Here is a 27262-nt window from a genome sequence, read left to right on the forward strand (position 1 = left end):
GAGCAATTTGTCTATAGCCAGGCATGGTGGTTCATGTCTTTTTTTTTTTTTTTTTCTTTTTTTCGGAGCTGGGGACCGAACCCAGGGCCTTGCGTTTGCTAGGCAAGCGCTCTACCACTGAGCTAAATCCCCAACCCCAGGTCATGTCTTTAATCCCAGCACTCTGGGGCAGGAGTAGGTAAATCTGAGTTGAGCTAGTGCATTCCGAGAGCCAGGGATACATAGAAAGACCATGTTCTGAAGGGGGTGGTGGTGGAGAAGTCCTAAATCCCCAGCTAGAGAGCAGCCACGGCCCAGACAACGCCTCAGACAGCACTTCACACTTGAGTGAGGAGAGGGTTCACCTGCCCCTGAGTTAGCCCTTCCCACCTCCAGGAAGCAAGCAGTGCTGCAGGCCAATCTCCTGACACACATACTTCTTGGAAACTCTCAATCTGGACAAAAGGGACAGAGACCAACAAATCTAATAGTTTTATGTGCTTTCAATGTGAAAAGTCAGGTTCACTACCATCACCTCCCTTGTGATTCTCGGAGGTGAAGGGAAGCAGACTACACTGGAGGTCCTTGCAGGGACAGAGACGGTCAGTCTGCATCTCCATTGTTATACATGACGGTTCGTTACTGCTGACAGTGGCCTGAGGGTGGAGCAATCTGTCCAGGGTCTAGGCCTCCTAGCTGCTAGGCCCAGAGTCTGCAAAGTGTCTGGTTCTTTTCACTTGGCACTTGGCTTTACAGAGGACTGGGGGTTAATCTTCTCCCTGTTAACAAACACCAAAGACAGAAGAGGCCCAGTTCCTGGCATTTTTGTACATAGATTTCTCATAGATTTATTTCTGTGTCATGTTATATATAGACCTATTCATATATACTTTTTATTTTTAATATACAATCTATATTTCCTTCCCCACCAAAACCACAGGAGATATAAGTTCTGGCAGGATTTCCATTGTGTTTCCTAAGATGATTAGCTAACCAAGAACCATTTCTTAACATCTCAGAAATAGTTGTCCTCAGGCTCTGGGGTCACTGGAGCAGCAGTATCCCCAGGCCCAAGGAGATGAGAGAGGACAAGAGACAATGTAGTGTGATGGGGTTCTGGGAGGAAAATGTCCAGTGACTCCCAGGGTAGCAGACTGACTCCAGAACTCTAAGGCTGGGATGAAGGTGGAGACCCCCTTCCCCATGGCTTTTCAGATGCAGCCCACTAGGCAGGAGGAGGAGCTGCAGGTTAGGCATGCAGGGGTAGGTGTGGGTAGTGGAGAGCCAGCACCCTCTGTAGGACTGCCGGCCTGCTCAATGCCGGGGGTCATGGGCAGACACAGTGCTAAAGAACAATGGGAGCAAGCGTGGTGGGGAGGAGAATGGGACACGTAAGAAGTACCAACATAGCATGACCTGTACTGGCCTCCTCCCCACAGAGGATGTGGTTATGCTTGGGGGTGGAGGAGATGGAAGTCATGAGCTAGCATTATCAGCTGGCCAGGGGCACAGGAAGGCTCTCTGAGGAATCCTAAGGGCTAGGCAGGTAGGCAGCTGGGACCCCACATTCCCAGGGAAGAAACAAGTCCTTTCAGTTCGACTTGGACCAAATCTTGGCGCTCCCTCGGAGTCTGGCAAGGGGAAGAGAGAGAGAGGGGATGCAAGGGGTCTCCTAATTCCTGGAGGACACCCCCACTCCCGACCCCATGCAAATGACTAAGGCAAGTGGAGCAGCCAGATCCCTGAGGTAAAAGTTGGGTACCCAGAGACAAGCGGCTCCCGCATGGGCTCACCCCTTGCCCTTTGAGGCTTTCTTGCTGGGTTGGCGCTGGTTGGTGCCAGGAGCTGGTTCTCTCAGCTCTGTCAGGTGTTGCTCAGGGTCCTGGGAAGTGGCTGCAGCAGCGGCCGCTGTTGTAACTTTAATGGTTTTCTTAAGGTTGGCAACCTATTGGGATGAAAGGAACGAGGATAGTCAAAGGAGGTTTCAGAACTGACAGGTCCTGAGTATTTTATCAGTCTGCCTCAGGCACACCCCAGCCCCAGTGCCCAGGCCAGGTGCCCGGGCTGGGGAGCTCTAGCTCGTCTCATCCCTGTCTGCTCACCTCACTCTCGATCTGCTGCTTCAGGCCCAGCTGCTGCTCCTTGTGCAGGTTGGCACGGCTGACTTGCTCTTCAATGCCTGACAGCACAACCTCACAGCCTACGCACCTGTGGGAATCAGGGCACACCAAAAGCCTCAAAAGCAAGCCTCTGAGCTGGACTGGAAACTCTTGCCTGAGCTGACCGGGGACCAGGGAACCAACAACAGCGGTATTCTTTCTCATCACCAAAACCCCCAGGGCAGGATAAGAGAGGGATAAGGAAGCAGCTGAGTGACAGAGACAAGGTGGGTGGGGGTGGCGTGTGTGCTTAGAGAAGTGGCTCAGTGGTGAAGCTCATGTAATGCTCCTCCAGAGAACCGAGTCTAACCCCTGGCATCCACGCCAGGAGGCTCACAATTACCAGCTCCTGGAGGATCTGAGCCCTCTGGCCCTGTGAGCACCTGCATTCACGGGCATCCTCTCACCCCTCTATCACATACAAACACATAACTAAAAATAAAAATAAATCAAGATAACAAGATGACAGTGGGAATCAGAAAACATAATGGGAGAGCCAGACATGGTGGTGTACGCCTGTAATCTCAGAATCGGGAAGCTGAGGCAGGATTTTCAATTCAAGGCTAGCTTGGGGTACATAGTGAGATGTCTATAAAGATCCTTTGTATCTATAAAGGATACAAAGAAGAAAAGGAAAGAGACCCATCGCAGCCCCTGATGTTGTAAGCCGTTGTACTGAACTGCGCCTGCAACAGCGACAAGCCTCCCACCAAGAGCTGTCAAGAGCACAGCTCCCATTCCTTTCCCGTTTCTGCTCTGCACCCAGGGCCCCACTGAGACTGTTCCCTCAGAAGCCTTGGGAAGAGAGCACTGATCTCTTCCTCTCCTCTTAGGCTAACCCTCCGCACCCCAGTCCCTGGTCTCTCCTGCTTATATAAGGGAGTGGGAGGGGTCAAGGCCTGACAAGTTCTCACCACTCTTGCAGGGTTTGGGCGATGGCGCTGAGGTCCTGGCGCTGGATGTCCCGTCCAATGCTGTAGTCAACCTCTAGCCGCTGATTGCGCTGGTCCAGAGATCCACGAAGGACATCGGCATACACGGCCTCGATCACGAGGTCTTCCAGCTGGCGCACATTACGAAGGGCGAGAGCCTCCAGCAACACTGCATATGGGATACACTGGGTCCAGAGGTCAGACCAGAATGTGTGGGGTTCAAAAGCAGAGGACTTTCCAGAGTCCTCTTCGAGTCTTTCCCCACCGCCCAGGCCCACATCCCTCCACTCCTATCCATAAACCATTTCCCGGAAGATGTTGGTTCTAAAGCAAAACCTATTACTGCCCCCAAACACGTCACCAGAAAAAAGAGCATCTCTCAACCTCTATTTATTTCCGTCCTTCCTTTCTCCCTCTCTCCATCCCTCCCTCCTTCCTCCTTTCATGGTATTCTGACACACAGTCTCATTCTATAGCCCAGGCTGTCTTGGAACTCACTATGTAGTCCAGGCTAGACCTCACATTAATCCTGTGCTTCAGACTCCCAAGCGCTGGGCTTACACGAGACATGACCACAGACTCAAAAAAGACAATCTGGTGACAGATGCTCTTCTTCCTATGCCTGCCTCCCACGTGCAGTGGGAAAGCGGGACATCTTCCTAGCGCTAAGGAAACTGTTTCAGCTCAGCATGACACCAGAGGGGAGGAGGGTCGGGAGGTACTGTTGACTCAGCTGCCTGACAAAGTGGCATTACCTTGGAGGAGTCTACAGCCACAAGCCTGATTCCAGCACACATCACCAGGACTCAGTTCTACTGAACAACTGGGAGAGTGATGTGATCTAACGAGACTGTGCCCCCAGGGCACACAGGTACTTGTGGGTCACACCCATCTTACTATAGCAAGTGGAGAAGAACCTCATGTCACTCTGAGGCTTTGTTGGCCTGGAACTCCCTATGGTGAACTCCATATGGTCAGCATTCCAGTGGCTATTGGACCCCAAACACCCCTGACTAAATGCGTACAGTGACAGTTTCAGCTCAGACCCAGAGAAGGAGGCCAACGGCTCTCCTACACACTCCCAGGGACTCACGACAGGTACTCTCTGGCTTTGGACTGGCAGGACTGTCACTTACCTTGACTTTGGCAGCCAGAGTGACAACTGACAGATGTCGAAGCTTGTTCTTCTGAGCCTCAGTAAGTGGGGGGAGGTTCCTGGCTTCAGCTAGACAGGGACAGAAGCCAGGGGATCTTGTTTTTAGCCATTTCCTGCAAGTTTTCTGCACCAATTATGGTCTAACCTGCCCAGGTTCACTTATGACATCGAAGAAGGGCAAGCCAGGAATTTCTTCTAAGTCTCTCCAGAAACCACCCTTCTCCTGTTTCCACAGCTCTGGCCCTATTTACCTAAGTAGTCAGCATAGGTCCCATAGGCAAACACTGTGAGCAGCCGGAACGTGGAGGCAAAGTCGCTGTCTGCCAGCTGCAAGAACACAAGGGAGGCAGTGACAAGGAGGCCCTGTTCTGACCTTGCTTTCTCACCCCATCCTTCCCAACAGTCCCTATCCTGGTCTGTCAGGGGCTCATTTCTGCTACTAACCCTTTGCTGTGCTACGCATCCGATTCCTATTCTCAGTCAGGGCTGAAAACTTTCAGTGTTCAGAGTAGCACAGGTGCGTGTGCACACACATACACACCAGACACTGTAAATTATGTGCCCCCCCGCCCCCCAGAGGGTTTGTGGCCATGGCTTCAGAATGTCCTCATAGCGAGGTCTTACGTCATCCACAGCACCTTCCCTCCTGTCACTGCCACTTATCCTGGCATGTCACTCTGCTGGTTCTCACCTAACAATGTTTTTTTTTTTTTTTTTTTTTTTTTTTTTTTGGTTCTTTTTTTCGGAGCTGGGGACCGAACCCAGGGCCTTGCGCTTCCTAGGTAAGCGCTCTACCACTGAGCTAAATCCCCAGCCCCAACAATGTTTTAACAAGGCTATAGACCCAGCATCTGCTAGCCTCCAAGGACCCAGAGCTGTGGCCTTCGAAGTAAGTTACTGATAAATTGCTGACTTGTATTGTTTTATCCATTTATCCGATCTCTTTCACTGGAACACAAGCTGGAAATGCTCCTTCTACCTCATCTTAAGGACATACTTTAGTTCACTGTAGAGAAAATCAGGGACAAAAGCCAGTTTCTTGTGAAACAGCAGTCCCAAAAAACATTCTATCCTCTGATTCCACCACGGGTCTTCTAATGCCTGGCTCAGTCTAGCCACACACTACTGTCACTCTCATGACAGGCTGGTGTCCCAGGATTGGCCATCCATCTGCTCTATACTTTTAACGTTCTTTTTTTCTTTTTTTTTTTCTTTTTTTTTTTTTTTCCGGAGCTGGGGACCGAACCCAGGGCCTTGCGCTTCCTAGGCAAGCGCTCTACCACTGAGCTAAATTCCCAACCCCACTTTTAACGTTCTTGACTCAGCCATTTCCCTGAATGTTCTCGTCACTGTGTTCATAGCAGTTTGCCACTGTCTTAGGGAAGACAGCATCTTCACCATCTACCTGGGGGTGGGGTAGGGGTGGGGGTGGGATTTACCATGGCATAACTCAAATGCCCATTCTCTCTGATTTTAGGAGACTCCAGACTTTCCCACAGTTACTACTGTAACTGTGAAGGGAAGTGCTTTTTTTCTTATTATCATTTACTTTATGTATATGTATACACTGTAGCTGTCTTCAGACACACCAGAAGAGGGCATCAGACCCCATTACAGATGGTTGTGAGCCACCTTGTGGTTGATGGAAATTGAACTCAGGACCTCTGGAAGAGCAGTCAGTGCTCTTAACCGCTGAGCCATCTCTCCAGCCCAGGTAGTGTTTTTTTCGGTTTTTCCCTCATTGGAGTTGTGAGAACTGTACCTATACTGAGCCATGCATACGACAAACAAGGGCTCTTTCACTGAGTACATCCCTACTCCTTTTTTGAGATGGGGTCTAAGTTGCAGAGGCTGGTCTAAAATTTGTGGTGCCCTACCTTAGCATCCCAAGTTCTGAAATGGAAGCCAAGGCCTCACAAATGCTAGGCAACCACTCTATCAGCTGTTTCAAGGTTCTCATCACCATTTTTTAAGGGAAAACTGAGACTTAATTAGGTTTTTCTGATCCAGGTGACAAGATTTGTTGTTTTGTTTTTAAGACACGGTTTCTCTGTGTAACAGGGGCTGTCCTGGAACTCAAGTCTGTAGACCAAGCTGGCCTCTAACTCAGAGATCCACCTGTTTCTACCTCCCAAATGATGGTGACAGGATTATTAAGAGGTATCAATAGGCACAAATCTTCAATCCCAGCACTCCGGAGGTGGATCTCTGAGTTGAACACACAGAGAGTTCCAGAACACAAGTTATAGTACACAGAGAAACCCTGTCTCGAAAAACAACAACATCAATAACAACAGTAAAGATATCATACTGGTGGACGAGCTGGCATTTATGAGTGGTATTGTGTATGACATGTTCTTTTGTTTAAAAATTTAAAATCTGTGTTTCCTTCAGCAGCACATATACTAAAACTAGAACGATCCAGAGAAGATTAGCATGGTCCCTGGGCAAAGATGACCTCAAATTTATAAAGCGTTCCACATTTTTAAATAAAAAAAAAATTTTTTTTTTAACTTCTGCATGAGGCATAGTCAAGAAGATTCTCAAGCATTCAAGGCCAGCCCAGATGACGATTACCAGTTTAGTGCAGCCAGGACTACGCAGTGAAACCCTGACTGAAATTGTGGGTACAGAGGAAGGGAGCAGTAAGTTTACAGACCCCTTTTCTGTAAGAGATACAGGAAATGAAGACCTTTTTTTGACTGCTTACTTTTCCAAGCTGACATCTAATTATCAATACCCTGTTCACCTGAGTGGCTATTGGTTACAAAATGAGCCCACCATTCTCAAGGAAACTTTGGTCCCGAGGTTCTTTTTGAATTACCCAGGCAAGCAACACACCTCTCTAACATTAGGCATATCCAGCAGTTCCCCAAACACGTAGACACCAGGGGCCTCCAGCACCTGGTGGATGAGTGTGGCCAGTGCTGCCCCCTTAGCCGACTTGGCAAGGAGCAGAAATTGCTCCTGGTTCTGCCCTGTCACCTTCACCTCCGCACTCATGGCTGCACCCTGGTGCGGGGCTCTGGCCTCAAGTTTTCTGGAGCTGCAAGGAAAGAGGAACGTAAAACTAAAGGTCCCTGAACCACGTGAGGGTGGTCAGCTCAAGGGTGGGGAACTGCACTCAAGAGGTACCACGTCACTTCTGCAGTGTGCAATTAGGTCAAGAAGTCTAAAAGCCAACTCTAGGGTTCCTTAAAGTCGGCCACATCCTGGCTGCCACGCCCACCCTCTCCTCCATCGGGGCAGTCCCAAGCCCCACCACGTGCATCCCATTGAGTTCCAGGACAGATGAGGAAGGGAGGGAAGAGGTGGCACATGGTGTCTACCCCAACGACGACGAACTCCCAGCTCTAAACTCGTGTCTTGCACGTGTCCTCAACCACGTGACCTCACCTTTTCGATCCTCACTCGTGGCTCCACCCCCTCCCTTAAAGAGGCAGCCCCGGGTCCGCGAATCTGTGCCCAAGGCCGGGTCGTACCCTGGGACAGACTGCGACCGACCGCTACCTGGAAGCCTCGTCTTCCAGCGCGCGGGGCGGGGCGGCCGCTCCGTCACCTCCGGCAGCGGCTCCCAGCCTTTCCTGCCACCTCCCCGCAGGGTCGCTCTAGCCACGCGCTTCTATGGCCAGTTTCCGGCCGCACTTCCGCTCTCGAGAGGCGGGTTCCGGCCGGCTATGGCCTGCTTCCGTTTCCCGACCGAAGGAGGTGAGAGAGCGACACCTAGCTTCCGCTCTGTCGATAAAGCTTTATTGGTGCGGGAGCGGTGGATGCCGGGTGTAGAGAAAATCCTGGCTCCGTGGAGGTCCTGGGTAGATGAACCGCCCGGTAGCTGCAGGAGAGGGGAGGAGGGCAGCGCCAAGTTCCTCCGGCCGCATGAGCGTTAGTGGAAGACGAGAAGATGCAGAAACTAAAAATAGGAGACAAACATGGCTAGAGTTTCAACGGTAGATAATTTAGGTAGTTCAACCACTCATGTTTTTCAAAGAGCAGAATAAAAAGTAGACAAACGTGGCTAGAATTCAACGGTAGATAATTTAGGTAGTTCAACCACTCATGTTTTTTAAAGAGCAGAATAAAAGTTTAAAATGCAAGGGGGCAGGGAGTGGTGACCCACACCGCTTCCCTGTGTTTTGGAAATAGAGGTAGGATCGGGAGTTCAAAACCAGCCCCAGGGGGTTGGGGATTTAGCTCAGTGGTAGAGCGCTTGCCTAGGAAGCGCAAGGGCCTGGGTTCAGTTCCCAGCTCCGGAAAAAAAAGAATCAAAAAAAAAAAAAAAAAAAAAAACGAAGCAAAAAATACATAGCAAATACCAAGCCAGTCTGGGCTACTTGAGAACCGGTCTGGAAAAAACAAAACAAACCCCCAAATGATTAAGGGGAAAGGGAAGTGTATTGGTCAGGCTTTTGAGGTTTTCTTCCGTTGGAATTTCAGACCACGTGACCAGACTTTTGGCCGATTAAAACCAGAAGGATTACTACACCTAATCGTTCTGGTTTTAATACTTGAATCTCAACAGGAGAAAAGTGTAAGTAGAACCTAGGCAGGTGAGGAAATTTAAAAGTTAAAGGATTCAGCTGGTTATTTGTAATCCCAACAGCCAGGAGACTGAGGCAGGAGGATTGCTATTAGTTGGGAGGGTAGCCTGTGCTACAGTGTGAGAGACCCTGTCTTAGAATACTTTAAATTGCATGGTGGTACACACCTTTAATTGGGTGGATTTCTGAGTTAAATCATCCAGCATCTTATGCATAGGGAATTATGGTATAGCCAGAACTACTTAGTGAGACCATGTCTCAAAATGAAACAAAACAAAAATACTTACAGAAACCATTTAAGGGGCAAATTAAGGTAAAGCCAGACTTACTGTTTCATAATCTGTAATCCCATTACTCAGTAGACTAAGGCAGGGGAATTGAAAGTTCAAGACCTGAGTTCTGGAAGTAACCCATGAGACAAGGGAACATAGGGTCCAAGTGCAGGCTTATCTGATTCCATTGCTTCCCTGCAGGAAAAACGAGGCATGGTAGTACATGCTTGTAGTCTAGCACTCGGGAGGCTAAGTCAGGAGGATCTTAGGCCCAGAGGCCATCTGGGCTTCGTAGTGAGTTCCAGGTTGAGAGTGGTGGAGAGAGAGAGGTTAGAAGAGGCTAAGAACACTGGCTGCTCTTCCAGAGGTTCTGAGTTCAATTCCTAACTACCACATGGTGGCTCACGAACATCTATAATGAGATCTGATGCCCTCTTCTGGCCTGCACGTGTACATGCATGAAGAACACTACATAATAAATAAAACTTAAGAAAAGAAAAAGAGTGGGCTGGAGAGATGGCTCGGGTTAAAAGCACAGGCAGCTCTTCCAGAGGTCCTGAGTTCAAACCCCAGCAACCACACGGTGACTCACAAGCATCTGTAATGGGACTTGATGCCCTCTTCTGGTGTGTCTGAAGTACAGCTACAGTATACTTATATATAAATTTTTTTGGGAAAAAGGCAATGGGGGGAGAAATGAGAGGTAATCTGATCTAGTTTTGATGTGCCCTAAACCACGTGACCTAGTCTGCTTTCTATTGCCATGTAAAAATCACTGGCCAAAATAAATTTCAGGAAAGATTTTATTTGGCTCTCAAATCCTGACCACAGTCTACCTGGATGGGAAGTCAGGGCACAAACTGAGCAGAGACCGTGAGGGAAGCTGACCATGGACTTGCTCTTGAGGGTTCACCTGGAGCACCTTCCTTACACCTCCAGGATGCTTGCCTAGCAGTGGTATCATCTACACCAGTCATTCATCAAGGAAATAAGCACAGGGCTGTAGAGATGACTTAACATTTAAAACGCTGCTCTTGCAAAGCACCTGAGTTTGATTCCCAGTACCCACAGCAATCTATAACTCTAGTTTCAGGGGATTGAATGGGTCATTAGGCTCGAGTCATGCACATGGTGCACATGCATACATGCAGGCAAACCACTCACACAGGTAGTTTTTAGAAAAGTCCATAGATTTACCCCCAGGCAATATAATGGGCTCATTTTCTCAATTGAAGTTCCCTCTTTCAGATGATTCTAGCTTTTGTCAACGTAGCCAAACCAAAACCAAACAAATGCCCTGGAACTCACAAAAGTCCACCTACCTCTGCCTTCCAAGTGTTGGTTTTAAACTACTATTGTGATAGCTCATGGACAGAAACAGGAAGGTCAACCAGTGACTATGACAACCGTTCAGGTGAACATTGAAGTTGATTTGGACTGAGCAGAAACAGAAATGAGTACTCTGAGTGAACATTATTTGCAAGCGGGTTAGATGTAAGGCGTGAAAGAGTTAAGAATGACATCATAGGGGCTGGCAAAACTCTGTGGTTAAGAGCACCGAATGTTCCTGCAGAAGTCCTGGTTTCTGTTTCCCAACACTCACAAAATCACTCAACTAACTCCAATTCCAGAAGGTTCTGGTGCCCTCTTCTGGCCTCCATGGGAACTGCGTGGATGTGATGTATACACAGACACAGACACAGACACACACACACACACACACACACACACACACACACACACAAACACACACACACGTGGACAGAAAAAAAAAAGTACTCATAAGACTTTGGGTTTTTTTTTCTTTTTCTTTTTTTTTCGGAGCTGGGGACTGAACCCAGGGCCTTGTGCTTGCTAGGCAAGCGCTCTACCGCTGAGCTAAATCCCCAACCCGACTTTGTTTTTTATTACAGGGTTTCTCAACCGTTTTGAGACAGGTTTCCAGGTGGCTGTCCTGGAACTCGATGTGTAGACCAGGATGGCCTGGATCTGACATAGATCTGTCTGGCTCTGCCTCTTGAGTGCTGGGACTAAAGCTGTGCACCACTACACCCAGCCTATAAAGTCTCAAAAAGAAAATGACAAACTGGGTATGATGGCGCAGGCCTTTAATCCCAGGACTCGAGGGAGGCAGAGGCAGGAGGAGCTCTGTGAGTTTGAGGCCAGTCTAGTTTACAGAGGGAGTTACAGGACTATCAGAGCTACACAGAAAACATGTGTTGAAAAAAAGAAAGGAAGAAAATGATACTACAGCCAGGAGTAGTAGCATATACATATGATCCCTAGAGTTGGGAAGCTAAAAGAGGATCACATATTTAAGACTAGCCTGGGCTACTTAAGAAAATCCTTTCTTGGGCTGGAGAGATGGCTCAGTGGTTAAGAGCACTGACTGCTCTTCCAGAGGTCCTGAGTTCAATTCCCAGCAACCATATGGTGACTGACAACCATCTGTAATGAGATCTGATGCCCTCTTCTGGTGTGTCTGAAGACAGCAACAGTGTACTCATATACATGAAATAAAATTTTTTTTTTGAAATCCTTTCTTGGAAAAAAAATTGAGCAAACGAAAATAATCTGAAGTTAACAAAGCTTTTAAAGTGCACATCGTGGTCTGGGAAGATGGCTCAGCCATTAAAGGCTAAGCTGGCAACTAAAAAGACAGAGTGCCAATCATTTAAATGTCATATAACATTTCCAGAAAGTGGGGAAAGAAAGAATGCTTATTGTATGAGGACAGAACTATTTTGATAAAATCAGTCAAAGGCAAAACGAGATTGGAAACTATAGGTCAGCATCACAAGCCAACACTGAAATCTTCAGCAAAATATTTGCAAACTCAACCCCAAAGTGTGAAAAACTGACGATCTCAGGACTATCTTGTAGCCAGACATCATGACACATGTCTATCATACCAACATTTAAGATGTCAGAACAGGAGGATTCTTCTAAGTTAAAGCCCAATGTAGGTTACAGTGTGAGATGCAGTCTTAAACCTGAAGAGAGAAGGCCGTGTGTGTGTGTGTGTGTGTGTGTGTGTGTGTGACACGTGTTTATGTATGAGTGGGTACATATGTCCTGCAATGTCTGGGTAAGGTTAGATGTCAATTCCAGTATTGGCTCTCTCCTTCCACCACGTTGGTCCTGGGTATTAGACTCATGTCATTAAGGCCTTTACCCACTGAGCCATCTCACTGGTTCCCAAGAAGATATTCCCATAGTAGAACCATAGTAGACACACTAGCTTTATCAGACACCAAGACATGTATTATGACTTTCACAAGATCCAGTTCTGTGTAAACCACATGCTTAACATATGCGAGACCCTAGATTCATCTACATACAATACAGAAGGAGAGTGTACTATTGATGTACACAGATGGGTCACTGGACTTAATAGCCCAGAAACAGATTCACTCACACAAACAACTTGATTTGTGACTGCAGGAAAGGAAGAATATACATTTCACTGGCTCTGAGAACTGGATATATGTGAAAGAGAGAAAACTGAATCCTTCCTGCTGGACCTAGGATGTGAGGACCTGAAAGCATGTCTAACAATGACAGTGTACTTTTATACACAAATGTAACAAAGAAAGCAATGATACAGGAAAGGTTGTCTGAGTTCAGAGAAACATGTAAATAAGCACCAGGAAGCACATACAAAATATTAACGGAGCAGCCCTTTCCCAGGCTTTCTCAGGACAGACCAATTTAAACACCATTGCCTGGCATGGGCTATAGATTATATCCGGGAAAGCGTGAAAGCAAGGCAGAGGCCAAGCCCAGACTCAGGGCGCGCTGAAAACAGCACTTAGCAAGTCCTTTCACCAGTTTGGGTTCTACAGCTAGATTCTGAGATCAATCGAGAACCAGCACGTTTTGTAAGTTGAATGTAAATGTTTGCCACAGAAGGCACAAAATCACGTCCAAGAACAATCCAGGGCACAAAATGAACCTGGGGTACAGGACACTCTGCCTTTTCCCTGGCGCCTCTTCTCACAGCTCCCCAAGGCATTCACTACGGCTCAGTCCTTTGACTGTGTTCCTCTGCCTGTGCACTACAAAGTAAATGCATAAGTCTCTAGCACATAATTTAGAAGAATATATCCATGAATTCAAGACAGAGACATAATCATTTTTGCGTTTGAGGCAAGCCATGTTTACAGTCCTGCCCTTACCTCTGTCAGTCCGTTTCTCTGCTTTTGGAGTTGAATCTGGGATATAAACCAGGTGAGAGGTACTTAATACTCATTCTAACTGTGGTGTGAAAAGATTGCTACATTTGGCAACAATTGTTCATCAAAAGACAAGCCACCAGAAGGGGATATGGGTCAGGTATAGAGTGCTTGCCTAATATTTACAAAGCCCTGAGTCACTTCTGAGCTGCACATCAACCCAGTCTGGTGGTACAGGCTGTAATCCCAGCACTCAGACTGAATGAATCTTAGGAGACCAACTTGAAAATCCCGAGATACAAAGGTTTGAGTTTCACCTTAGGAGACTAAGGTGAAAGGAACATCTTGGATGCCTAGTGTGTGAGGCCAGATGGACTCTATGAGAGCCTATCTAAGAAAGACCAGCAATGTGAACTTGGGGGGGAGGTAGGGAGATGCTGGCCATGAGGACCTGTATTTTTTTTTAAGATTTATTTGTTTATTATATATAAGTACACTGTAGCTGTCTTCAGACACACCAGAAGAGGGCATCAGATCTCATTACAGATGGTTGTGAGCCACTGTGTGAGTGCTGGGATTTTGAACTCAGGACCTCTGGAAGAGCAGTCAGTGTTCTAACCACTGAGCCACCTCTCCAGCCTGAGGACCTGTATTGAGTGTATTAATGCCATGTAAACTAATGCTAGGCACAGTAGCATGCACTTGGAATTAAGTTCTGGAGTTATGGAGGGAGACAGGAGGATCCCCGGAGCTCACCAGCTAGTTAGGGCTGGCAGAACCAGCAAGCCTCAAACCAGTGAGAGATCTCATCTCAAATCAAGGTGGGTAACTCCTGAGGAATGACACCGAGGGTTGTACACATACGGGAGTGGGGGGCGGGAGTTGTGGGGTACATATGAGTAATATGGCCAGGATGTGAGGCCCTAGATCAAATCCAAATTCCCAGTATGGGAGAGAGAGAGAGAGAGAATGCCCCAACATACTTAAACACTTATTTAAAAGGTATGTCCAAGATGCATAGAGAACTACACAGAAAAAAGTAAAACAAAGCTGCAAACTGTAACAAAGTTATTAATGTGTTTTTTTTCTTTCTTCTTCTTTTTTTTTTTTTTTCTTCGGAGCTGGGGACCGAACCCAGGGCCTTGAGCTTGCTAGGCAAGCGCTCTACCACTGAGCTAAATCCCCAACCCCAAAGTTATGAATGTGAACTGAAGGTTTGAACCAACACTTCACAAAAGAAATCTGCAAGGTCAACCAACAGAAGGAAATGGCCCCAGCTTCATTCATAATGATGGAAATGCAAATTACAGCCACAATGAGCGACATTGTCCACTGTAGAGCTGCTAAATTAAAGCCCAAAATACCAGATGCTGACTGGGATGCAGCAAAGATACTCTACTCCACAGACTAGAGGTTAAACATTGTGTTATAACATTGTGTTTTTAAGTACACTGGCCTTAGTTCCATAGCCCAGATTGGCCTCAAATTTAGCTGTTTCCTCATTCAGACTTGGAATACAGGAATGTACCACCATGTCTGGATACCTAAACCACTTTGGAATAAAGAGTTTAGCATTATTTAATAAAGTGGGATAATTTAACTCCCACATATATAGAAAACAAAAGGCCAGCCTGGTCTACAGATTGGATTTTAGGACAGCCAGGGCTGCACAGAAAAACCCTGTCTCAAAAACAACCAAGAAGAAGAGGAGGAGGAGAAAGAGGAAGAAGAGGAGGAGGAGAAAGAGGAAGAAGAGGAGGAGGAGGAAGAATAGGAGGAGGGGGAGGGAAAGGGGAGAGGAGGAAGAGGAGGAAGAGAAGGAGGAGGAAGAGAAGGAGGAGGAAGAGAAGGAGGAGGGGGAGGAGGAAGAGGAGGAGGAGGAGGAAGAGGAAATATAATAAGGGGGTTGAAGCCATAGCTCAGTAGAGTTCGTGCCAGCATTACATCCCAGGGTTTGAGACAGCCTGGGGTAAACTGAGCATGGTTGCCCGTGCCTGTAATCTCAGTACGCAGGAGAAGGAGGCAGAGGGATCAGGAGTTCAAGGTCCTGAGTTGCAAAGGCAGTTTGGGCTATTTGAGACCCTGTCTGAAAGAAAGAAAGAAAGAAAGAAAGAAAGAAAGAAAGAAAGAAAGAAAGAGAGAAAGAAAGAAAGAAAAGGGAAGGAGAGAGAGAGAGGGAGAGAGAGAGAGAGAGAGAGAGAGAGAGAGAGAGAGAGAGAGAGAATTGTTTTTTTTTTCTTTTTTTTTTTTTCTTTTTTTTGGAGCTGGGGACCGAACCCAGGGCCTTGCGCTTCCTAGACAAGCGCTCTACCACTGAGCTAAATCCCCAACCCCGAGAATTGTTTTAAAGATTGATTTATTTATGTTTACGAACACACTGTCGCTGTCTTCATGCACACCAGAAGAGGGCATCAGATCTCATTACAGATGGTTGTGAGCCACTGTGTGGTTGCTGGGAATTGAACTCAGGACCCCCGAAAGTAATTTTCATAAAAAACCATACATTACCTCTCACTAGTGAGCAGTGAGTAGATGTAACTGGGCAGGGATACACTGTCTTTGAAGAGTATAAGAGCTATTTTACATGCAGATGACGCAGTGGGGATGCTGTTACTCAGCTCCTAACCCTTCCCTCTGTAAGTTCTCATTACGTTTTATGTTTTGCCACCTTCGAATCTATGTCTATCACGTTTCAAGAGAAGAAAGGCTTTTTTTTTTTTCTTTTCTTTCTTTTCTTTTTTTCGGAGCTGGGGACCGAACCCAGGGCCCCAAGCACTCTACCACTGAGCTAAATCCCCAACCCCAGAAGAAAGGCTTTAAATAGCATTTCATTCAGGGCCAGAAAGACAGTGCAACAGTTAAGAACACTTACTGCTCTTTAAGAGGACCAGAGTGGGCTGGAGAGATGGCTCAGCGGTTAGGAGCACCAACTGCTCTTCCAGAGGTCCTGAGTTCAATTCCCAGCAACCACATGGTGGCTCACAACCATCTGTAATGGGGTCTGGTGTCCGAAGACAATGACAGTGTGCTCATATACATAAAATAAATGAATAAGTCTTAAAAAAAAAAAAAAGAGGACCAGAGTTTGGTTCCAGACACCTACGTCAGCAGGCTCACAACTGCCAGCTCCAAGGGTAACTTCTTCTGACTTTTGCAAGCACCTGCATGCACATGGTACACATAGACTCAGGCAGGCACACACATACACACATAAATACACATAAATCTTAAAAAAAAAAACAGGAAGAGATAAGACTTAAAAAAAAAACAAAAACATCTTCCTTAATTTGTAGAAGTTATATTTATTTATTTATTTATTTATTTATTTATTTATTTATTTATTTAGAGATAGTGTCTTATGTGGTCTAGCCTGGCCTTGGGCATTTTATACAGTTGATGATGACCTAGAGTTCCTCATCCTCCTGCTTCTCCCCCCCAAGACTGAGATTACAGACATTTGCCACTGTCCCTCCCTGGCCTATGGAAAAGGTATTTTTGTTGCAGGGTATTTGATCGCACAGTGAAACCCGAGATTGTGTTATTTACTGGACAAAGCAGGTTTTAGCTGTGGTGTGGCTCAGCCTTAGCACACACCTCTAATCTAAGAGCTTTCTGCTTGAATATTATAAACAGGATTAAATAAACTCAGCCATAGGTCAAGAGGCAAAGCAAGCCACCAGTTGACAGGAAGTGAACATAGGATTACTAGGAAAGAACCACAGAGGGTAACAGGGAGTCTAGGGGACGGATAGAGAGACGCACAGGAAGTGGGGAGGGACACAGTTTGGAGGAGGGGTTTGGACATGGCATGAGAGGGGGCATTCCTTTTGGGATGACAACTGAGGAGGAAGGTCAGCTGGGTGTTTTCTCTGCTTCTTTGAGCTAGTCGGCATTCACCGAAGCATCTGGCTCCCAAGTCTTCATTGGTAAAACCAAATGAGATTTTGTTTAAAAGATAATGTTTTGTTTAACAGGATTTCACTATGTAGTCTTGGCTGGTTTGGGGCCAGTCATGATACTGCATCTCTTTAACCCCAGCCCTCGGGAGGCAGAGTCAGGGGGATCTCTGAGTTTGAGACCAGCCTGGTCTACATAGTAAGTTCCATGCCAAGCAGGGGTATTTAGTGGGGGTATATCTTTTTAAAAGAAGGGATCGTTTATTCCTTTATTTCCGTGGTGCTGGGGATTGAATGCAGTTCCACTGTGAAAACATTGGAAGTAGTTTCTCTAAAAGCAGGGGCAGACAAACAGCTTGTCACTACTGGTACTCAATGTTGTACTAAAGGTCCTGGTCCACACAACGAAAGAAAACTAAAGGCATAGCATTAGAGAGGGGAAAGCAAACTATGGTCTTTTGTTGTGGAACAATTACTTTTGTGGAAAATGTAAAAAAAAAAAAGTATAGAAAAATTATTAGACAAGAGAGTTTGTCAAGGACGTTGACTCTAAAATCTTTCTTTTTTCTTTTCTTTTTTTTTTTTTTTTCGGAGCTGGGGACCAAACCCAGGGCCTTGCGCTTGCTAGGTAAGCGCACTACCACTGAGCTAAATCCCCAACCCCGACCGGCTCAGTGGTAGAGCACTTGCCTAGCAAGCGCAAGGCCCTGGGTTCGGTCCCCAGCTCCGAAAAAAAGAACCAAAAAAAAAAAAAAAATCTTATTGCCATGCAATTGTGTTTCTGTGTGTCAGCAGAACCAACCGAACATTGAAAATGCTGTCTTCTTCTTCTTCTTTTTTTTTTTAAAGAAGTCCGGCCTCTTTTTTTTTCTCTTTTTTTAAAGATTTATTTATTTATTATATAAGTACACTGTAGCTGTCTTCAGACACACCAGAAGAGGGCATCAGATCTCATCACAGATGGTTGTGAGCCACCATGTGGTTGCTGGGAATTGAACTCAGGACCTCTGGAAGAGCAGCCAGGTGCTCTTAACCGCTAAGCCATCTCTCCAGCCCTGAAAATGCAATCTTGAAAAAAAAATCACAACAAAATCACAATAGGGCTCAGTGATAAATAAAGCAGAGGGTGTACCATACACACACACACACACACACGCACACACACTTCACTGAAAGACACCTAAGAAGACCCTAAAAGGCAGCTGGAGAGATGGCTCAGCAGTTAAAAGTGCTTCCTGCACTTGCAGAGTTTGGTTCCCAGCATCCACACGGAGTGACTCACAACTCTCTGTAACTAGAGCTCCAGCGGCTTTGGTGCCCCTTTCTAGACTCCACGGTCACTCACAAACGTGTGGGCACACATGTGCATCAATGTAGATAAATAAACTACAAAACCAAGAAGGCCCGGATAGAAGGAGCGATAGTCCAAGTCCATGTCAGGAAATGTCAGTATCATAAGGAGGTTGCTGGGTGCTGGGAATATGGCCCCGTTAGGAGACTGCTGGCTTAGTGTGCACGCAGCCCTGGGCTTATCCCCAGCACTGAACGCAGCCTAGCATGTTAGCCAATGCTAGCAATCCCGGCTCTCAGGAAATAAAGCAGGAGGATCAGAGGTTTAAGGTCATCCTCAGCTACAGAGTGAATTCATGGCCTTGAGTATTTGAGACCCTGTCTCAAACAAACAAGGGCCGGGGCAATGGCTCAGCTCAGTAAAGTGTTTGCCATGCAGATGTGAGGACCGAACTAGGTTGTTCATTGCCCATGTGAAAGAGCCTAGCAAGGAAATGCAAGCCCTGTGATCCTGTGCTGGAAAGGCAGAGAGAAATGCCTGCAGCCCACTGGCCAGCTAGCCCCACCAGTGAGCTCCAGATTCAGTGAGAGACCGCGTCTTTAAAAACTAAGGTGGCAGCCTAATGGTGGCAAACATTTGATCCCAGTGCTTGGGAGGCAGAGACAGGTGGATCCCTGTGTGTTTGAGGCCAGCCTGGTCTACAGAGTTAGTTCCAGGACATCCAAGGCTACACAAGAAACTGCCTTGAATCAACACACACACACACACACACACACACACACACACACACACACACACACACACACAGACTCACAACTAAAATGACATCCAAGGCTACACAAGAAACTGCCTCAAATCAACACACACACACACACACACACAGAGACTCACAACTAAAATGGCTGGGCATAGTGGTGGACACGTTTAATCCCAGTACTTGGAAGGCAGAGATGAGATAGTCTCTGTGTTCAAGGCTAGCTTGGTTTACATAGTGAGAATTCCAGTATCATGAAATACCATGGGTGGATCCTGGAGACATGGCTCAGTGGTTTAGAGCACTGGTTGCTCTTCCAGAGGTCTGGAGTTCAAATTCCAACAACTACATGGTGGCTTATGACCATCTGTAATGGGGATCTGATACCCTCTTCTGGTGTGTCTGAAGACAGCTACAGGGTGCTTATAGATAATAAATAAATCTTTAAAAAAAACAATACGTAAAAACAGACAGCATATTTGCACTTTTATCTGTTTGCAGAGAAGCTGTACGTTGAGTATGGTGGTGTCTGTCTGCCTATGTCCCCGGCACTTGAAAGATACAGAAAGAAGATCAGGTATTGCAGTAGCAAGTTAGAGACCAGCCTGGGCTACATAAAATCCCATCTCAACTAGAAAACAAGTCCTGTTTATACCTAACATATATAGTAGTATCTTGTATATTGACTTTGTGTGTGTGTGTTTGAAACAGGATCTCTCTATGCAACCCTGGCTATCCTAGAGCTTTCTGTGTAGAACAGGGTGGCCTTGAACTCAAAGAGATCTTTCTGCATCTGCTTTCTGAGTACTGACTGGGGTTAAATGCATGAGCCAACAGCTGTGTATTGCCTTTTATAACATATGTCATTTCAAGTATATGTGGCGAGCAGGGCATGGTGGTACATGCCGTGGAAAGCAGAGGCTAGCAGATCTCTGTCCACTGGACTCCAGAAGACAGCTGCACACTCACTTTTGCACATATATGCATAATTAAAAATACACACACACACACACACCTTAGAGTAGTTAATACCATAGGACCAGATGGTAGAATGGTAGTTGTCCTGGGAAGTCATTGCTTAATGGGTTCAGGGTTTCAGTTTTACAAAGTGAAGTTAAGGGGTGGGTAGAGGACTTGCCTAGCAAGCGCAAGACCCTGGGTTTGGTCCCCAGCTCTGAAAAAAAGAAAAGAAAAAAAAAACCAAAACGAAGTTAAACTGTATATTTATAATGCTAACACTCAAGAAATTGAGTCAGGAAGATCAAGACTTCAAGGTTCGGGCTGGAGAGATGGCTCAGAGGTTAAGAGCACTGACTGCTCTCCCAGAGGTCCTGAGTTCAAATCCCAGTGACCACATGGTGGCTCACAACCATCTGTAATGGGATCTGATGTCCTCTTCTGGTGTGTCTGAAGACAGCGACAGTGTACTCATATAAATAAAATAAATAAACACAGAGAGAGAGAGAGAGAGAGAGAGAGAGAGAGAGAGAGAGAGAGAGAGGAGAACTTGCTGCTATGGCAGAGTTCCCAATAATATAACCTACATAGTAGTTTACCATGTTCTCTAACCCCCATCCCAGGGGATTTGGTACCTGCTCTCTTCTGCAGGTACCAGCCATGCACATGGTGCTTACGTAGACATGCAGGCAAAACTCATTAAATATTTCTCAAAAAGGCCAAATTGGGCATGCATTTGTTTACTTATTTATTTATTTATTTATTTATTTATTTATTTATTTATTTATTTATTATTTATTAATTTATTTGAGCTGTATGAGTGTTTTGTCTACATGTATGTCTGTGCGTCATGTGTGCCTAGTGCCCAAGCAAGCCTGAAACGTTATCCTGTGGGACTGGAGCTACGGAAGACGGTGAGCTGCCACGTGCGTACCGGGAATCCAACTTTCGTCCTCCGCAAGAGTAAGGAGCAATCCTTTTTTTGGTTTTTCAAGACAGGGTTTCTCTGTGTAGCCTTGGCTGTTCTGGAATTCACTCTGTAGAACAGGCTGGCCTCAAACTCAGAGATCTGCCTGCTTCTGCCTCCCAAGTGCTGGGCATGAAGGCCCGTGCCACCACTGCCCAGCGAGTAACTAGTGATCTTTTTTTTTTTTCCTTTTTCTTTTTTTTTTTTCAGAGCTGGGGACCGAACCCAGGGCCTTGCGCTTGCTAGGCAAGCGCTCTACCACTGAGCTAAATCCCCAACCCTGTAACTAGTGATCTTAATCACTGCGCTCATTTTCTGTCTTCTTTATATTTCATTTCAATTATTTTTTTGAGACAGGGTCCCCCCATATAGCTGAGGGTGGCCTCAGACTCCTGAGTGCTGAGATTCCAGGTGAGTGGACCACACCTGGCTCGATCTCTATACTAAGTCCCTGTTCTGAAACCAAACAAGCAGAGTTGTGGAGATGACAGAGAGGGATGGCATTGCGTCATAAATGCATTTCTTACTGTTTTCTGAGTGTGTGTACTTGTTTGTCTATACAGGTGGGCATGTTTATGTTTGTGTGTGCACATGGAGTCTGAGGTCAATGTTGGTGACTTCCTCAATTGCTCTCTGTCTTGTTTTTTGAGACAGAGTTTCCCATGGAACCTAGAGCAGGATCCAGTGATCCCCCCAGTCTCTGCCTCTGCAACTGGCTTTCTATGTCATTACTGGGAACTGAACTCAGATCTCCATGCTTGTACTGGAAACCTTGTACTGAGTCATCTCCCCAGTCCTGACCTCGAACCTCTGATTCTCCTGCCTTCACCTCCTAAATACCAAGACTAGAGCTGTGTGCTGTCAAGCCCAGTTCATGAGGTGTTGGTGATTCAATTCTAAGAACTCTACCAACTGAACTATATCCCCAACCCATGAATGCATTTAATACCACGGAACTGTAGACTTAAATTGGATGATAAATTTTATATTCTGTGAATTTCGTCGAATAAAACTTTTCCTATGTATATATAACATAAAATAAGGTTAAAGAAAAAAATCTGAGGCAGCTATAGAAAAGCTAAATTTTAAAAATAGGGACTTCAACATTTTTGTCCTTGTCTTAGGGTTTTATTGCCGTGAGGAGACATTGTCACCATACCAACTCTTTTTTTTTTCTTTTTTTTTTTCTTTTTTTTTTCTTTTTTTCGGAGCTGGGGACCGAACCCAGGGCCTTGCGCTTGCTAGGCAAGCGCTCTACCACTGAGCTAAATCCCCAACCCCGCCATGCCAACTCTTATAAGGAAAACATTTCACTGGGGCTGGCTTACAGTTTCAAAGCTTCAGTCAGTTCATTATTGTCATGGAGGGAAGCATGGTGGCATGTGGGCAGACATGGTGCTGGAGAAGGAGCTGAGACCGCCACACTGGGCCTAGCTTGAACATATAAGACCTAAAGCCTGCCTCCACAGTGACACATCCTCCAGCAAGGCCACACCTACCTGGCACTCCATCCTCAATGAGTTAAGCATTCAAACACATGAGTCTGTGGAAGCCATTCCTATTCAAACTACCACAGCCCTGTTTAATTAGAAGTCTGTACATCTCCCCCTCCCCCCCCTTTTGAGACAAGGTTTCTCTGTGTACCCTGGCTGTCCTAGAACTTGCTCTGTAAACCAGGCTGGCCTTGAACTCACAAAATACCTCCTGCTTTTGCCTCCCAAGTGCTGGGATTAAAGAGATTAGATACGATTACTGGCTCCATGCATACAATTTGAAATAATAAAACCAAGTATTTTTTTTAAGAGAAAATATTTAAAAAAGGGACAAGTAGAATAGAAAGACTAGCGGAGGCCAAACGACAGAGATAATACTAGATAATACTAGAAAGTTATGAGAAAAATATATTTAGAACCTAGAAACTAAATGATCTCTTGGGGGAATGAATATTTATACAGATAGAGGGAGATATCTGATGGGAGACAGGGACCAGCAATGAGACCTCGGAGGATGAGGTGGGAGCAACCAGAACAGCAGAATGTCAAAAACATCAGGTAAAAAGCCGGTATGGTGGCTTCATCCCAGCACTCAGCAGGCAGAGGCATGCAGACCTCTGTGAGCTCAAGGCCAGCTTGGTCTACAAAGAAAGTTCCAGAAAAGCCAGGGCTGTTGCATAGAGAAACCCTATCTTGAAAAAAGCAAAACCAAACTAACAACAACAACAAACCAGGTAAAGAAATTACCCTGTGACTGACCTTTGGGTATGGACACCTGGAGATCTTAGGCAGTGTTCACGTGAGAGATTTTAGGTAGTGAGTTAGGGCAGAAGCCTGCCCGAGAATGGATTCAAGAGACATTGAGGGGGCGTGCATGCATCAGAATTCTATGCCTGTGTAAAAGGACCAGTGATTTAGAAAGATATAGAAAGATCTCAAAGACCCGAGGCAAAGTAAAAAAAAAGGAACAATAAAGACCGGAGCAATGGCTCAGCTGTAAGACTTCTGGCTGCTCTTCCACTGGGCCTAGATCCATTCCCAGAACCCGTGTGGGAGCTCACAAGTGTCTGGAACTACAGTTCTGGAGGATAAACACCCATACGCATAAAATAAACAATAAACTCATCTTTTCAACAAGAATGGGACTTACAAAATGGCTCGTTGGATAAAATCCGGAGGACCTTAGATCTCTTTGCCTCATATAGTTAAAGGGGAGAGGGAAGTTGTCTTATAACTTCCATACATGGTCTGTGACACGAGCGCCACCCCCACCCCATAAGTGTATAAAACGTTTTAAAGAGCATTTATACTTTGGTGGTAGAACACTTGTTTAGCTTGTGTGAGGCCCCTGGGTTTCTCCTTAGAACAGAGAGGAGGAGAGAGAGAAAAGGAGATGTTTTTTGTTACTAGTTTTTGACATGTGTGTTTTGTTTTATGTATATTCGTATTTTTCATAAATATGTATGGGACTTCACGTGTGCCTGATGCCAAAAGAGGTCCAAAGAGGGTGTCAGATCACCTCGAACTGGAGCTACAGATGACAGTGAGCTGCCATGTGAGTACTGGGGATCTATTTCACGTTAGAGCAGCAAGAGCTCCTAACCACTGAGTATCTTTCCAGCCTCAAAGGTATTTTTGTGTGTTCTTCGTTTTTTTGAGACAGGGTCTCACTTTGTAGCTCTGGCTGGCCTCGAACTCACTACTTGGAGTAAGCTGGTCTTGAACACACAGAGATCTTCCTGGTGATCTACCTGTCTTTGGCTCTGAAAGTGGGGAGCCAGGGAAGTCTTGAGTGAAAGTGTAAAGGGAAGAGGAGAGGCTCGGAGGAAAGGCAAAGCCTTCTGCTGTCTGAATTGGAATCTTGACAATGTGTGCAAAACCTAGCAACCCCAGCTGCTGCTGTCTCCTCCTCCTCCTCCTCCTCCTCCTCCTCCTCCTCCTCCTCCTCCTCCTCCTCCTCCTCCTCCTCCTCCTCCTCCTCCTCCTCCTCCTCCTCCTCCTCCTCCTCCTCCTCCTCCTCCTCCTCCTCCCGTGCTGCGCATGCTCTAATGTTCAAGGTTGCTGGGTAGTTGGTGCGGCTCCCTTAGCGTGCACACAGCCCACCTTACCCCAGATTTTCTGTCCTTGTGTTTGTATATATTCTTCCTCCATTCTCTCACCACCTCAGTCAGGGGGTCTGGGGCTGCACAGGTGCTGTCTTACAGCCTTCAAGTGCAGGCTTAAAGGTGCACGGCATCACGTCTGGTATTTTATTACTACCTTGGTATTTTTGTGGCGTGAGGATTGAATCAGAGTCACGAACACGCTAAGGAAAGCTCTGAGTTATACCCTCAGGTCTTGGGGGAGAAAGACTTTAAAAAGGTTTGTTTGTGAGTGTCTGCCTTATGTATGAATGTAAGCCATAGATGTTCTGGTACCTGCGGTGACCAGAAGAGGGAGCCAGAGTCCTTAGAACTGAAGTGACAAATGATTCTGAGTCACCACCTGAGCACTGAGAAGCAAACACAGGTCCACTGCAAAAGTGCTGGGTACTCTTTACCTCTGAGCCTCTCTCCAGCCCGTGTGTGTGTGTGTGTGTGTGTGTGTGTGTGTGTGTGTGTGTGTGTGTGTGTGTGTGTGCCTGTGTTATAGTGCCATTTGCTTTTACATACATTGAGAACCTTTGAAGAATGCATACAGTGAACCATGCTAAGGTCAGGGACAGGAACGGGGACAGGAATGGTGGATGGAATGAAAATGGAAGCCTCTATATTCATTTCGGACAAGTACTGTGTTACCATTGAAGGAGTCAATTACAAGAGGTAAGAACCTTTTTAAGAAAAACTCTAAGACATTGGAAAAGGAAATTGAGGAGGACACTGGACAGTGAAAACACCTTCCCTGCTCCCGGATTGGCAGGTTAGCAACCTGCAGATTCAATACAGTCCTCATCAAAGTTCCAGGGACAGTCTTCACAGAATTTGAAGGAAAAAAAATCTATAATTCTCATGGAAATTCAAAAGTCTAAGGCGAACCAAAGCCATTCTAAGTAGAAAGAGCAGTCAGAGGTATTACCTTCCCCGACATCAAACTCCACAACAGAGCCATAGTGACAAAGATGGCATGGCACTGGAACAAAACAAATGCATAGGACAGTGGAACACGGCCAGAGACCCAGAGATAAACCTGTACAGTTATGGAAACCTAATTCTTTTTTTTTTTTTAAGATTTATTTATTTATGTACAGCATTTTGCCTGCATATGTGACTGCAGGCCAGAAGAGGGCACCAGATCTCATTACAGATGGTTGTGAGCCACCATGTGGTCGCTGGGATTTGAACTCAGGACCTCTGGAAGAGCAGTCAGTGCTATTAACCACTGAGCCATCTCTCCAGTCCCTGGTTCTTGCCTCTCATTATGTACAAGAATTAACTCAGACTGTATCAGTAGCCTTAATCTGAAACTGGAAACACTGACACCACTACAGGAAAGTGCTGGACAAACACTTCAGGTCATACAGTCACAGGCACAGGCACAGGTAGAGGCAGGAGATGGCCAAGTAGGATGCTAATAACACAGGAAACAGCCCCAGGAACTGAGAGATGCGGTTACATAACATTTAAAAGCTTTCGTACAGCAAAACAAATTATTAGCAAAGTAAGTAGTCTGTGGAATTGGAGAAAATCTTTGTCAGCTCTGTTTCCAACAAGGCGTTGCTATCTAGAATATTTTAAATCACCTATTAAACACACAGGGACAAACCTGCTCATCAGTACGTGGGCCAACGGACCGACGAGAAACTGTCAAAGGAAGGACGAGGGGGAGGCTTGAGCGATGACTCAGCAGTGCTCTGGCAGAGCGCCCAGGTTTGATTCCCAGCACCCGAGTAGTGGCTCGAAACCATCTGCAACTCCAGTTCCCGAGGATTCATTCCCTCTTCTGGCCTCTGCGAGCCCCAGAATACACAGACATGTATGCGGTGGGGCAAATCACCCACTAAAAGAAATACTTTTGAAAAATGTATTCCTCTCTCACACAATACATCCCGACTGCAGTTTCCCTTCCTTTTACTCCTCCCAGTTCTCCCTCCCACTTCCCCTCTCCCCCAGGTCCACACCTCCTCTGCTTCCCTTCAGAAAAGAGCAGGCCTCCCAGGGATATCAACTGAAGAGGGAACATGACACAAGACAAGGCACAAACCTTCATCTCAAGGCTGGATGAGGTGACCCAGTAGGAGGAAAGGGTCCCAAGAGCAGGCAAAAGAGTCAGAGACAGCCCTTCTCCCACTGCTAGGCGTTCTACAAAAACACCAAGCTAACAGCCACAGCATGTGTGCACATGACTTAACAGAGACCCAGGTAAGACTGTAGACTGCCGCTTCAGTCTCTGTGGGCTCCTATGAGCGCCACTTCATTGATTCTGTGGGCTGCATTCTTACGGTGTCCTTGTCCCCTCCGGATTTTACAGTTCTTCCTCCGTCCGACTCCTCTTCAGGGATCCTGGAATTCCAAGGGGAAGATGAATCCAATGAAGAACTCCAACTTGGGCTTTCTCTCCACCTAATGTCTGCCTGGGGGCTCTCTGCATCTGTTCCCAACCACTGCTGGGGGAAGCCTCTCTGAGGATGACTGGGCGAGGCACTGATCTGTGGGTAGACCAGAATATCATTGGAAATCATTTTACCGATTTTAAGAAATAAATTTTTTAAATGAAA

At 46.3% G+C, this 27262-nt stretch overlaps 1 protein-coding gene, 1 long non-coding RNA gene and 1 other non-coding gene across 14 annotated transcripts; 2 read left to right on the forward strand and 1 right to left on the reverse strand.

The window, feature by feature from the left end:
* Nucleotides 1-448: 448 nt before the first annotated feature.
* Nucleotides 449-26449, reverse strand: Cops7a (COP9 signalosome subunit 7A). 9 transcript variants are annotated; one of them, XM_006237368.5, is made up of 9 exons: nt 26311-26449; nt 7737-8136; nt 7068-7272; nt 4478-4553; nt 4207-4295; nt 3053-3255; nt 2082-2187; nt 1773-1924; nt 449-758 (listed from the first exon to the last, which is right to left on the reverse strand). In XM_006237368.5, exons 3-9 carry the CDS (start codon nt 7227-7229, stop codon nt 713-715), a joined length of 834 nt encoding a protein of 277 aa, XP_006237430.1. In that variant the 5' UTR covers nt 7230-7272; nt 7737-8136; nt 26311-26449; the 3' UTR covers nt 449-712. The 9 variants fall into 9 exon arrangements, with proteins under 9 accessions (XP_006237430.1, XP_038963604.1, XP_063142209.1 ...); XM_039107676.2 differs by having other exon boundaries at nt 7709-8136; XM_039107678.2 differs by lacking the exon at nt 449-758 and adding an exon at nt 802-1610.
* Nucleotides 6608-6713, forward strand: LOC120102584 (U6 spliceosomal RNA). Its single transcript, XR_005504220.1, has one exon. It is a non-coding gene; the product is annotated as a U6 spliceosomal RNA (small nuclear RNA).
* LOC120102387 (uncharacterized) lies at nt 7869-27262 on the forward strand. 4 transcript variants are annotated; one of them, XR_005503889.2, is made up of 6 exons: nt 16485-17137; nt 19654-19729; nt 20972-24124; nt 26303-26414; nt 26685-26906; nt 27016-27262. It is a non-coding gene; the product is annotated as an uncharacterized LOC120102387 (long non-coding RNA). The 4 variants fall into 4 exon arrangements; XR_010065939.1 differs by having other exon boundaries at nt 16488-17137; nt 20972-21487; nt 24064-24124; nt 26303-26906; XR_010065938.1 differs by lacking the exon at nt 16485-17137 and adding an exon at nt 7869-7934 and having other exon boundaries at nt 26303-26906.

Source organism: Rattus norvegicus, chromosome 4 (genome assembly GCF_036323735.1).
Source record: "Rattus norvegicus strain BN/NHsdMcwi chromosome 4, GRCr8, whole genome shotgun sequence".
NCBI lineage: Eukaryota > Metazoa > Chordata > Mammalia > Rodentia > Muridae > Rattus > Rattus norvegicus.